The sequence below is a fragment of the Gracilinanus agilis genome, chromosome 1 (assembly GCF_016433145.1).
Source record: "Gracilinanus agilis isolate LMUSP501 chromosome 1, AgileGrace, whole genome shotgun sequence".
NCBI classification, from domain to species: Eukaryota; Metazoa; Chordata; class Mammalia; order Didelphimorphia; family Didelphidae; genus Gracilinanus; species Gracilinanus agilis.
In genome coordinates, this window is record NC_058130.1 from 799,704,537 (window position 1) to 799,718,743 (window position 14,207).

The 14,207-nt window shown below is 46.7% G+C and overlaps 1 protein-coding gene across 1 annotated transcript; it reads right to left on the reverse strand.

Annotated features, from left to right (window-relative positions):
* Positions 1-524: 524 nt before the first annotated feature.
* On the reverse strand, positions 525-2,225 carry LOC123230598 (zinc finger protein 239-like). Its single transcript, XM_044656730.1, has one exon. The coding sequence runs from the start codon at positions 2,223-2,225 to the stop codon at positions 1,311-1,313; it is 915 nt and encodes a 304-aa protein (XP_044512665.1). The 3' UTR covers positions 525-1,310.
* Positions 2,226-14,207: the final 11,982 nt, after the last annotated feature.

Here is a 14,207-nt window from a genome sequence, read left to right on the forward strand (position 1 = left end):
CCACCAGAGCTCTATTCCACCAGAGCTAACTTGCTGTCTGATTACTTCATGTCAGAACTGTCTTTGCCTTTGTGTCTTTATTCTCACCTTATGCTCTCCTTCCCTTAGACTTGAACCCACAACCCATTTTTCTCTCAGTCCCAGGCTCCCCTTTCTGAGTGTTCTACCCACTAGGAACTTTTGTGAAGTCAGTGGATGTCTGCTTAAGATTTGATACACAAGTGATAGGTTAGAAATTGTAGAAATAAATATAATTGTATCAATTATGTTACACAGACCCCTGAACACAATCAGTCTAGTGTCAAGCTGATAGATACATGGTGATTTTCTATGTAAGATAATTATTTCAATAATGCATTCAACTGAATAGAAATCATTGGAATGTCAATAATCTTATTTCATATTTGAAATCCACAATATCATTTATTTTCCAATTTTCACTTAATAGGAATTTTTGGGAAAACCTTATATAGGAAATGATGTTAATTACAAATGATTTCTATAGAAAAGATATTATTGCCTTCCTAAATTAACTCCTCTTTAGATCTAGATGCCATGAAATGATGAATTAAGGTATTTGAGAATAGGGTTAGAATTTTTAAAAACTGAAATATTTAATTGGACATATTGTTATAAAGCAAAGGATGACTTTGTTTCTACTTCTGATCTTGGTTGCATTAGTTTGTACAGTTTTGAATTTAACATAATAAAAATTACCTATTTTACATCTCATAATGTTATCTATTTCTTATTTGGTCATAAATTCTTCCCTTGTCAGTAAGTTGATCTGAAAAGTAAACTAATCTATACTCCCTTAACTTGCTTATGGCATCATACTTTTGGTCTAAATCGTGTCCATTTGGATCTAATTTTAGTAGAACTTATGACATTCTAGAGTGAATTGTCTGATTTTGAGCAAGGTATGAATGTCTGTGGTTTCTGTGATGTATAGTGTAAGAGGGAAATTTGAGTGGCTGTTAATTTTATTAAATCAAAAGTAGTAGGGGGAAAAGATGGAAAAGTAGAAGAGAGATACTTTTCTCACTGCTCCATATAGCTTGCTATTCTGTGGCCACCATTGGGGCACCCTAGCTATACTCACAGGAACGTCCAGCCAGCAACAAAACTGGAAGAGAATAGCTTGGATATCAACTCTTGCCTCATTTTATCAAACCCTTTTCTCTGTCCATTAATTCACAAATCTCATCTCAGGAGCTAACTGTGGCTTTCTCTCTCGCCTGGGCCACCCATCTGGGCTCTATTGCTGCCCTTTTTCCTGCTACCATTCTATCCTAACTCTTTGGTTTCCATCACACAATCCTCACCTCTGAGTCAACTTCAGGCTCAGGCCAGGATGCTGCCGCAGAAAGGGGGGAGAGTAAATTTCCTTCACACAATAGAAAGACTGGAGCTACATGTGAAAATCTTTCCACATAGCTTGTATTCTTAAGGTTCTTCCCCATGTGGGTTCTCTGGTGTACAGCAAGAGTGGAGCTCTTACTGAATGTTTTTCCACATTGATTACATTCATAAGGTCTTTCCCCAGTGTGGATTCTCTGATGTACAGCAAGATTGGAGCTCTGACGGAATGTTTTTCCACAGTGTTTACATTCATAAGGTTTCTCCCCAGTGTGGATTCTCTGATGTGCAGCAAGAGAGGAGCTCTGACTAAATGTCTTTCCACACTGCTTGCATTCATAAGGTTTCTCCCCAGTGTGGATTCTTTGATGTTCAGCAAGACCAGAGCTCTGACTGAATGTCTTTCCACACTGCTTACATTCATAAGGTTTCTCACCAGTATGGATTCTCTGATGTACAGCAAGATAGGAGCTCCGACTGAATGTTTTTCCACATTGCTTGCATTCATAAGATATCTCCCCAGTGTGGATTTTCTGATGTCGAGCAAGAGCGGAGTTCCATCTGAATTCCTTTCCACATTGATTGCATTCATAAGGTTTCTCTCCAGTGTGGATTCTCTGATGTACAACAAGACTGGAGCTGTGATTGAATGTCTTTCCACATTGCTTGCATTCATAAGGTTTGTCCCCAGTGTGGATTCTCTGATGTATAGCAAGACTTGAGCTCCGACTGAATGTCTTTCCACACTGTTTGCATTCATAAGGTCTCTCACCAGTGTGGATTCTCTGATTTCCTGCAAGACTGGCCTTATGCATAAAAGACTTTCTGCACTGATTATTTTCACTAGATTTTTCCTCTATGTGCATTCTTTGATGTTTAATATGGGATGAATGTTGAGATTCAACACAGAATTCTCTGGGAGCAAAGTTATTGGGACCATCACTCATGAATCTTTGTAGGTCCATTTCTTCCACAGAAGGGCTCACCTCTGTTGGAGTTATCTTCATTTCGGGTCTGCTCTCTTCTAAAAGAAACAAACAGATAAATATACATATAAAGTCACATATACACCTTTCCTCCACTGCCATAACATAAAACTGCTTTATATTCTATTTCCTCAGGTAAGAAGAAAAGTCTTCTACCTTAAATGGGCACAATCCATTCTTTGAAACTGCCATCACCTCAAAGCTAAAGAGCAATTTAAATAACAAAGAGCCTCCCATATGATGTCATTGGCTCTTCGTAACAAATCTGGGATTTTAGACAGGCTAGCTTTATTACACTCCTAACTCAGACCATGTCCTCAGAAAGGCTGGATTGACCCAAAACCCTGGCAGCTGAAGCCAAATCTTGTGATTGGGCATGTTCTGTCCACAGTACTAGACAATTCACTTTCAATCTTTTTGTTTTCATTTTTATTGTCTATATATTCAATCATCTCTTCATTGGTATGACATCATTGGGTGCATGGAGACTAAATATTCCTATTATTTCATCATCTAGCTTCTCTGTATGCATTATATAATGAAATCCCCTCATGATTTCTTTCAACTTTATTTTTTGTTCCAGTATCTGAGATCAGATGAAGAAATTCAGCACTCTTTTTAGCATTTATCCAAGGCATAAAAGATGTTCTGTTCCCTATTCCCTGAGAACAACCATTAATTTCTCCAAATGCCTCTTTTCAATAAAATTAAATCCTTCCACTAAAAACAATTTGAAGAAAAACATAGCATTTCCCATGTTTAAAAATATGTCTCATATAATAAGTTGAGTCCATGATCCTTTTGTAAGGAAATGGGCAAGAAGGCCCGTACATTTCTCTTCCTATTTCCCACTTTTTATAGATGCTGAAATTTTCATGATATTCTTCTTAAAGATCCCAATAAAGGTGGTGGTGCATTCTCATTGTACCTCAGAAACTTGATAGGACTTTTCATCATGGGCAAGTCACAGGGGTTTCTTTTTTAAATATCACATTTTGCTATGGAAGCAATAACAGCATTTGCCAAGGGTTACAGGTTGTAACAAGTATATGATTTTAAACATCATTATTTATTGTTTTGAAATGTGCTATTGGAAATAATGGTACTCCATTTGAATGTGCATTGTGAATCTGCTATTTTGTAAAACCCACTTTCTCCAACAGAAAGTCTCATTTTTGGGTAACAACCCTTCTAGTTCTAAGCTATATATATATTTTTGATTTTTAAAACATTTTTTTTAATGAGAGCAATTGATTTTTCCTTTTTCTCATCTTGTACTGGAAGTACATATATAATCATTATTTATCCTTTTTCTGATTCTACAGCAAATACCTGAGCCTATAGGACTGTGATTTAAATGCCTCTCTGATTCCAGAAGGGAATATGAAAGCCATTAATAGTGCTAAAGAAAGCACATGGTCAGAGACTTGACTGACTAAGATCTGCAAAATAGCAGCTCTATGCCAATACTTTAGGGCGTGGAAATTGGGTTTTGAGTCCTGGAGTCCCAGTCTTTTCTAAAACTTTAGAGGACGTGGGTCCCCTCGACTTAGATTCCTAGAAAGCACCTAAGATTGGTTATTTTATTTGGCTCACTTCCCTGAAAAGCTGATGATGAGTCAGATCAGAGAGAGACATTTTCCTTAAGTCCTGGCCCTGGATGGGTAATTGCACACTGCTGAATTCACTTTAATTAGGCCTTCATTCAAAGGTCTAAGTTTATTTTCCCTAGATTTTTGCACATTTTACATTTACAAGTTAATGTTTTCTTCTTTTTTCTTGAATTTTATTCTTTTTATTTTGCCAATTGACTTCATATAACCCCCAGGACTCAGCCACTCATCCTTACCTGACCTGAGATACCCTTTTTTAGAAAAAAGGTGTGTTTAAGATTTACCTCACGGGGATATCTGTTAAGTTTTTAAAATTTGATAATGTAAAAATATATGTATATTTAACTCTTTTAGGAGTAATTTCACGGGGAATTGAATATTAAATTGTATAAATCTTAGAAGAAAATGTATGTTTTGTAATCTATAATGTAAAGTTTAAATTTTTTTGAGAATAATTTCAGGATAAGGATCTTGCCATCTCCCCAAAATCCAGACAACGAACTTGTTTTGGTGAGGACACATGAAGATGTCTGAAAAGCCTTCACTGTACCATGAAGACCAAACTTTGACCTTTGGGGTGCAGTTGATTAAACTATGGGGAGTTGAAATTGAGTTGTATGTACTGTTTTAATTGTACACTGTTATGCCAGTGGGGGACAGCCCCCAAATTGGTTTTTTGTCAATGCGGCTAATTTTAACCATTTGTTCATCTATTTCTTTTATCCCCAAATTCCTGAAAAATTTAGAAGTTGTTTATTTTCACAGGTCCAGCGAAGAAAAAAGGACTAACCTTTTTTTTTGCCGGACCTCACGGGGAATTGTAAAAGTGAAATTTGGGAAATGTATCAAACTACATTTCCCGTGGTCCAACGGGTTTCCGTTTCCGGTTTTTGGGCTTGGGAAGGCTTATGTCTTGACGCAGGGAAGGGTTTAAATCTCCTGGGTTAGGAGGGAGTGGCCTCTTTTGCGAGTAGGCGCTTCCAGGAAACAGGAGACAGTAATGGAGGCGGCGGCAGTTTTGAATGCTTACAAGCGCGTGGTCTAATGATTTTATCTATCAACATGGCTTTAATTAAAATACTAATATATATATTTATACAAGCCTTTATCATTTTTCATATTTATAGTCTCAAGCTCCTAAACTTTAACATGGATATAATAATATCAAATGACTCCAAGGGTTCCTATGGGGATCTAAAGAGGTAATATGAATAAGTGTATGACACACAATAGGGGCCATATGCAAATGGTGGATTTTATTTTTATCAAAAGAATTTGGATTATTTCCTCTTTTGATGGCTTTTCTCCTTAAACTGTCATTCTCTTGATTCCTGTAGTTCCTGATTTCCCTGTTGAATTACATGAATTTCCATTCCCCAACACTCCTTTTTCTTCAGATCGTCTCTGAGTGAGATTCAGGATCTGTTACTTCTATTTCAACCACCTCCATGTTTGGGTTCTAGATTTTGAGCTCCAGGACAGCCCAGACTGTTTTGTCCTTCCATTGTATGCTCAGGGATTAGCACAGCCCAGAAAACATATTTTATATTTACTTCACCATGACTAGGCCCAGGGCTAATGTTAGACCCAAGCTCTATCAGGATCCTTGCATTATGGCCTCTCTCTTAGAAGGCAAATGCATGCTCTGGCCTCAGCCGTGCTTCTATCTCACTCTTGCCCTTAATTCTCAGCAGTCAATGCTAACTCCATTGGAAATAGAGCAGACCCAACTGTGAAGATCCCAGAGGCTTCTCTCTAGGCTCATACCTCCCTAAAGTGAGGTGCTATGGTCACCTGACTATCCAAGAACAGGCCAAAGACTGAGCCACAGAGATAAAGAAAGGACCTGGGCTGATAATTTTGGGAAAACTTAGCCTTGGATTGCTTCCAGGTAAGGCAGCAGTCTTCACTCCTGATCCTGGGCTGCAGGTCAATGGAGGAAGGAAAATCAGGAAACCAGCTGCTTAGTTCCACTCTACATTGAGGCTCCCTGACCTCAGCTGGGTCCTCACCATGGCAAGACATGCCAGTAATGTCTCCCTCATGGATTCCCTTTGCCACCCACCACAGAAGCCTTCCAAATATTTCCCTGATCTCCAGCTCTCCCACCCCCTGCTTCACTTTCTGAACTGAGAACTTGGCCTCATATTTCACTGAACAAAAGCTGGACCTCTCTGCAGAACTCTTCTATCCTCTACATCTCACCCAGATCAGCTGCCTCCTTTTTCCTCTCTGGCCTCAGGATCAGAGGAAAAGGTCATTCTTCTCCTAGCTAAAGAAAACCTCTTTCCATGGGCAAAGAAGCCCATCCCATCCCTCATCTAAGCCGGTCTATTCCTCCCTGCAGGGCCCCCATTGTTCTTTCATCCTCAGCCTTTCCTACACTAATGAGCTAATGACTCTCTTCCTCTGGGAACCAATTAACCATTTCTCCCCAATGCTCCAAACACTCTCACTTGATCTCTTCATCTCCATCTGTCCTTGGGTTCAGGGCTAAATTGCTATGGATGGCCATTTGCAGTGAGTCCTGCCAAGGCCTTTCCGTTGTGTTTTCTCTTTAATAGTTTCCCCAGAACCCTCATTCTGCGTCTCCTGAAGCCCCAGGCCACCTCCCCCCATTAGACCTCTGTAGTGCTCCTTCCCTTCAGAGACTTCCCTCTTGTGGTTGGCTGTCCTAGAGCGTTTCTACAGAACTGTCAGCATACTGCTATCTGCTCCAGCAGAGGGTGAGCTCCATGAGGGCAGGGGATATCCACTGCAGCCCTTTATGTCCCCAGACCAGGCACAGAGCAAGTATTCATAGGTGTTTCTTGATAATAAAGAGCTCAGAGGGGATAAGCTCAGCCCTTCTGGCACCTGCAGAAGACTTGCAGGCCCTTCAGTCCCAAACACTGACTTCTTAGAGGGTGATCTCCAGAAGGTCCAACAACCTCACCTTAAAGATGGGGAAACTGAGGTACAGGAGTTCAGTGACTTGCACAGGGAGCCCCTGCTAAAAGCTCTGAAAATGAATTCCAAGTCAGGTCCTTCTGCCCCCCAAATCTAGCCCTGGCTTCGCCAGAGCACACAGAAGCCTCTGGTCACCCTGGATCTCCCACACCTCTTTTCCCCTGCCTTACCTGCGCAGCAGCTCCTCAGGCCTTCTTGCTCCAGCATCCACGGGGCTTCCCTCTGCTCCAAATAAGAGATCACATCTTGGGGAGCTGGAAGCCCTGGACATGGAGAATCAGGGAGGAGGATGGAGGGAAGCTCATCACTGATTTATCTTTAGGAGGGAAAGGCAGGGGAATCCAGTGACTCTACTCAGAGACTCTTTCCATGGGGCTCCCACAGGAGTCTGCCCTCATCCCTCAGTGTCTGTAATGCAGGAGCCCAGGGAAGGATATGTCTGTTACCCTGCTGGGGGACCTCGAATGAGCAAGACTCCCCCACCCCCTATCCTGTTCTGGTCCATTCTAGCTGAGGTGAGAATCAGTCTGAAGCCCCAGACACAGGGACCTTGAGGGATCAGCATTTGTACCATCACCCTGCCTGCTTCTCCTCCCTGAGCCTTGTGGACTCGTCTCTTGGGGACTCTCTGCCTCCTTTCTTGAGGAACTCAACAATCATCATTGGGCCCAATGCTGTCTCTCAGCCAGTCCATTCATCCTGACAATCACAGAGGGCAAACAGGGCCTACTACAAGCTTATGGGGACACCTGGAGGAGAGTCTCTCCAGCAGTTAGGGTAGGGAGAAGGTCAGGGAGCCAATCTGGAACCAGAATGTTAGATTCTAGGGCATTTTCTTCAGAGAAGGCTGGACTCAGTCCATTATCTGGAAATGAGAGGCAGCTATAAGGGGAGGGGGCAGGAGCCTGGGATTAGAGGTAGGAAGGCCTCTGTTTACATTTCACCACAAACAGCTCCTATGTGGGTGCCTCAGAACAAGCCCCTTAATCAAATCTATTTCCTCATCTGTAAAATGGGGATAATTGTGTCACTGAATTAGGAATTAGGAAGACAAGGAAAAGTGCCATAATATTACAGAGAAAACCCTCAGCAGAGCCCTGGGCCAAGAGCTGGTTGTTATAAACATTTCATCCCTTCCCTCTCTTCCTCACTGGCTCTGCTGGAGGCTTAGGGCAATAGGAAGAAAGACTAAGGACAAACCATCTCTCCTGGGGACAACTAAGAACTGTGAGCTACAAGTTTATGCTGGTTAAAGAGAAAAAGATCCTCAATAGTAGATCCACCCTAAGAGGGGAAGAGGGTGGGAGGAAAACCCTCCTGAACAGTTTTCCCAGATGGGTTTGGGAGACCCAATTCCAGACTAGGGAGAGGTGAGCTGGAATCAGCTCTAAGATTACTTCCACGTCTGAGATTCTCCAACATGCATTTGATCTCAGACTTCAGGAGCACCGAAGGGAGCCCTCAAGGTCCCATTACATAATGCAGTCCTTTTACAGGAGAACCAGGCAGCAGGAGGGCCCGGCTCTGGGACTCACCATACCAGCCCTCAGCCCTTCCTCATGACTGAAAACTACTCCTAAGGCTACCTGTTGCTAAGTGCCATATCCCCTCGGATGGCAGGCTCAGAGGCTCCTTACCCACAGAGAGCAGGTTCCGGGCATTCTCCAGCATCACCTCCTTGTACAGCTCCTTCTGGGCAGGGGACAAGAGGCGCCACTCCTCCCTCGTGAAGTCCACAGCCACATCCTGGAACGTCACCACCTCCTAGAGCAGCCCAAGGCAGAGCACAGAAGGCTGAAAGTTACATCACAGTGAAGAGCCCACCTCTGGTCAATTACAGGAGGAAACTGACACATAGAGAAGGGAGGGGCCAAAAGGTCCCGCCCTTGGTCAGTGTCAGAGTCAGCACTAGAAGCTGAGTCTTTAAGAACCTGATGAGGCTTGAGAACAGCAGCTCTAGGATGATCCGGAAGCCGAGGAGTTTCTAGTGTGTGAAAGGAAATGTCTAGACCTCCAGTGCAGCTCTGATCTCAAGGACCCCATTGGTGGGATATAGGTGTCAGTCACATGTCTGTTGCCCTATTGCTGAGTCCCAGTGCAGCCAGCATCAGTGTGATAGTCACCAACGTGCCAGAGCCCTAGTCACAGAGGGAGGAACTGAGGAAGGTAAAAGGCAGGCGAGGGAAGGAGAGGGGGCTTTTGTAACTCCCCCAGAACTAACTGGCTCTCTGGGCTGGGGGTTTGTCTCTGAGCTTTCCTGATCTGATCTCTGGCAAGCCCAGCCTGAGCTAACTGAATTGAGAAGGAGATCTAGAAAGGCTGAGACCATCCCCTCCCCCCCACCCCCAGCTCTGTCTCTCTCAAACTCTCTCTTTAGTAATAAATGCTCATCAATCTGGTAATGAGTCCCCAGATACATGTTACTTATAACACTACGGAAGGCACGAGAAAAGAGAGAATATGTTCCAGAGAGCTCGGAGACTTGGGATGCAGCCCAGGTGACCTATTCTTGAAAAGGCTGAACTGACCTCAGATCATTTACTTATTGATCTTATTTACCAGTAACTGCCTGAGTGCTGGTTCTCTGCCTCCTGACTCAGCTCCACAGTCAGCTAGACTAGAATAGGTAAAGTGCAGAATCCAGCTCTTGGGCACTTCATCTCTGTTTCTAGCATCATTTCAAGGCACTCGCTGACTTTGGAAGCTTCAGGTGAGCCCAAGGGAGTCGGGTCTAGTCTTTCTACACCCCTTGATCCATTTCAGACATATCTGGTTTGCTGTCCAAAGTTGGGTCCCTGACCTTACACTGGACTCACACAAGAATCACTTCTTAGTCTGAGGAGAGAACAAGGACTGGGGCATTGCTGGCCCCTTACTATTGATTATTGCAATCAGTCGGTGTCCCTGATTATCCCAGCTCTATAACCAATGGTGGCCCTCCATCCTATGATAGACATCACTTAGCCTGTCTGTTCTTTGTTCTGGGCTCCCCCAAACGAGATCTAGCCTTCTGGATAAAATCACAACAAAGTTCATTTTAAAAAAAAGTTCAACCATATCAAGGAAAATGACAAAAAGAAGCCAGGATAAGTGGGGAACGGCACTGCCAGAGCTCAGACCAGATGACAAGTCAGCAGGCACCCTAAACCTGGGGTGCTGGTAAGAGAAGGAGATAAAGCAATGGAACAGATGAAAGAGAATACCTACATCAAACTCTACTAGACATGGTTTAAGGAAATGTGAGCTTAATACTAAAGATCACACTATAAGAAGGTAGAAGAGAAACAGCCCATACACATCTTACAGCTACAGCAAGATGTATGTAGAGTAATAACTTATTTTCTCCCCAATTTAGGGTAAAAACAATTTCTCACATTCATTTTTTAAAATTGAGTTCCAAATAGTCTCCCTCCCTCCATCACCCCCCCCCCCCCGAAAGAGCGAGCAATCTAATCTAGACTTGACCTGAGCAATCACGGAAAATATTTTTCCTTATTAGTCATTTTGTGGGAAAAATCTCAAACCAAAAAAAATGAAAGGAAGGAAAAAAGGGAAACATGCTTTGATCTGAATTCAGAGTCCATCACTTCTGTCTCTGGAAGCAGATGGTTTTCCTCATCACGAGTCTTTTGGGATTGTCTTACAACACTGAATTGCTGAGAACACCCGAGTCGTTTACAGCTTCTGACCACACGGTGTTGCTGTTATCCTATAAAATGATTTCTTGCTTCTGCTCATACTTTTGCATCAGTTCATGGAAGCCTTCCCAGGTTTCTCTGAAATGATCTTGCCTGTCATAGCCCAATAGGGTTACACTATAATCACACACCACAACTTGTTAGGCCACTCCCCAGTTAATGAATGTCCCTCCATCTCCAATTCTCTGCTACTTCAAAAAGATCTGCTATATAAATATCTTTTTATAAAGAGAGTCTTTCCCCCTGTTAGGGATCTCTGGGATACATGCCTAAACAAAAGGGTATGCCCAGTTTGAAAGCCTTTTAGGTAGAGTTCCAAATGACCCCCCAAATGGTCAATAAACAACTCCACCAACAATGCATGAGTGTCCCAGCATTCACACATTTCTGAAGTGATGATTTTCTTTTTCTGCCACAATGGCCAAAATGACAGGTGTGAGAGGGTGCCTCAGAGGTGTTTTACTTTGTACTTCAAGGACACAAATGCTTAGTCGAACTCAAGATAGAGGCAATTATCTAAGAAACAGAAAATTCTGATTACTTAAAAGATAAAAACTTCTGCACAGAACCTTAACCTCTGTTTGCCTCAACTGAGAAATGATGACAATAAGAACATTCACCCCAGAGGGTTATTACCCAGATTGCTGAAAGCAGATTTTTAGGAGAACATAAAGCACTCCAACCTGTCTGAATCCCATTCTTTGCCCCTAAGCCGGATCCCTCGTGGACAAGGCCAGGATGTCTCCCTCAGGACCTCCCTCATCCTGTTTACAAAGAACACTCTCAACCTTCCACAAACTCACCCCTTTCTTTCTCTCCAGCCTGTCCAACAAGGGAAGGACTAGACCTGTGAGGAATTCTACTGAAAAGAGAAGGAATGTAGCCACCTGCTGGCTCTGGTACAAACAGCTCTGCTCAAGAACACTCGAAGCTCCTCTTCTGACAAAAAGGCCCCATTTCTGTGTGAGGCCCTTCCTGGGCTCTCCCCAAACTCCTCAGACTCTCTCTGGGTCAGGGAGCTCAGCAGCAGAAGGCCAGTGGGGGGTGGGGGGAGGGGAGGTCACACTCTGAAGGGGACACAAAAGCCACAGTGAGGCTCTCTGGGGCCTCCCCAGCTGCCTAATTCTGGCTGTCCCTGGCAAGGACCCTGACCATTCCTACAAGAGCCTCCACTGGCACACACTGACCTTCCAGCCCCTTCCTCTCCCCTCACACCTCCCTCCTCCTCCTCCTCTGACCCAGGGACATGGGCCTCCTGGCTGAGCCTTGGCCAAGACCTTCCCTGGTCTGACTCTGGGCCTTTCCAGGGCTCTCTGTCTCCCTGCAGGGAAGGTTCTCCCTCCTGCCTCTGGCCTGAGAGCTTCCTTCCAGTCCAGGCTGAATCCTCCCCTCAGGAACCAAAGATCTCCCAGAACCCTGAGAGCTTCCCTCCCACAATGCCTCCCTCCATCCCACCCACACAGAGCTGGTTTGGACACGGCTGCTGAGGGGTCTCCTCGGTCAGACTGGGGGGGCCTGGAGGGCGGTCGATGGCTTCCCCCTTCTTTTGGGCTGAGCAGTGCCAGGCACACACCAGGCTGTTCCTCCAGCCTGGCAGACTTGGGCTAAGAAGGGGGAGGGAGGAAGGAGCCAGAGAGACCCGGGAAGACTCGAGGACAGAAGGCAGAAGCCAGGGAGCAGCACCAGGGCACAATGTCTGCCCTGAGGATGGCACAGACCAGGAGACACCCTCAGGCTCTGCTCCAGGCCAGACTCAAGAGGGAACAGTGAGAAGAGGCAGAGGACGAGGGTGCAAGTGTCGCCAGGCAAGCAGAGAGCAAAGACACGATCCCCAGACAGGGAAGAAGGACTCAATGGCTGTCCTGGGTTTCACTTGTGATGGGGAGAAACCCGGCCTGGGAGGCAGCCTGGGGGGAGCTCTGGGGGTCGGAGCTGTCCAGGGGCCCAGGAATCCCTCCCAAAGCCGAGAGGAGAGCCGGGAAGGGCTGTTCCTCCTGCCCTGGATGTGGGCACAGAAATGGCCCAGCAGGAAGGAGGCAGCAGCTTCCCAGCCCAGCTTGTGTCAGAGCCTGGGAAGGGCCTCCCTGGCTGATGGGCTCCATCTGGGGCTGGAAGGCACTTACCTGAGCTGGCAGTCTGTCCCTCTCTGAGGCCATCCCGGGGACTCCAGGCTCCCTGTGGAGGCAGCAAAGGAGCCCCAGTGAGTCCCTCTGGGGAAGTTCCTCCATCTTTTCCCAGCCTCGTCTCCCCACTCAGGCTCCTGCCCCGCCCCCACACCTTTCCCCCACTTCATGGCCCCCTGAATGGAGCTCCAGCCAAAGCTCCTCCCAACAGGCCTCCCTTGGCCCAGGGAATGTCTGACTTCTCTGCCCTTCTGAGCAGCAGGAGCTGGCCTGGAGCCCCCTCCCGGGGTTCTCCCTCCCCTCTTACCCCAGTGTAGAAAAGCCCATCTTCCTCCCTGCCTTGGGGCTCCCTCTCTGGGCCAATGGCTGCCCTGACCTCCCTCCCAGCTCCGGATCTGGCTCAGCCCCATCCCTGCTGGCCAGGCCCTGGGCCTCTGCACTGAGCTGGGGAGGGAGAAGGGACCCAGAGGGTACAGGTTTTCCCTTCTCTTCCCAGGCCCGAGGCTGCCCCACAGGGATCTCCACAGGGTGAGGGGCCCCAGGAGGCACCCAGGGCCAGGCCTGCCCTCAGAAGAGGGAGTGGGGCAGCTTGGGAAGAGAAGAGGGTCTGGAGGGCAGATGATCCCCCCCCCCCCCTGTTCCTGCTCTTCTGCCCCCTCCCTTCTGCCATCCTCCCAGACTCCCAAGAGGCAGCAGGACCTTGGGATTCCCCCATGGGAGGGGCCAGGCAAAGCCTAAACCCCGTTGGCAGGGAAGAGGCCTGAGGGCTCTGCCAGAAGGGGAGCAGGAAGCACAGGGAAGGGGAGCCCAGGGAGGGGCTGGGAAGGCATAGGGTTCAGCAGAGCTCCTGGCAAGGAGGGAAGGACCCTGGGGAGGGCACCTGGGACCCTCTGACACAGCTGAATCCTAAAGGGAAACTGGAGCCAGGGAGGCCAAGGCCTGGGCCCTGATGGGAACCTGCCCAAGGGCCAGGGGGCCAGGAAAGACCTTTGGCTTCTGGGGGGGGATTCTGGGGGCAGGAAGGAAGAGGTCAGGAATCCTCCCAGAGGGCAGGTCTGAGGGTAGCCCAGAGGAACCTCTAAGCAGGAGCTGGGGATCAGGACACCTGGGCCCCTGGAATGGCCCCTCTCTTCCCCTAGACCCCTCCCTGACCTGTAGACTCCCCCTGGGCTACCCCCCACCATGCTGGGCTAGAGAGAGCCCCACCTCCCCTCTGTATCCAGCCCCTCCTTCCCCCTCTCCCCCCTAGACCACCAAGATACAGCCTGAGGGAGGTGGGGGCAGCAGAGCTCCTGGGGGAGAGCAGGGCCCCATGGAGGGCTGAGGGAATGTGAGGCCCACAAAGAGGGGCCATCTGGGGGTTCTGAGTGGGTTTGAGCTATCTCAGGAGACTCAGGCAGGTGAAGGGGGGTCAGTGAGGATGGGAGGAGGAGGGGGAGAACCAGGAGCAGGGCCTGGATGTGGCCAAGAGGCCAAGGT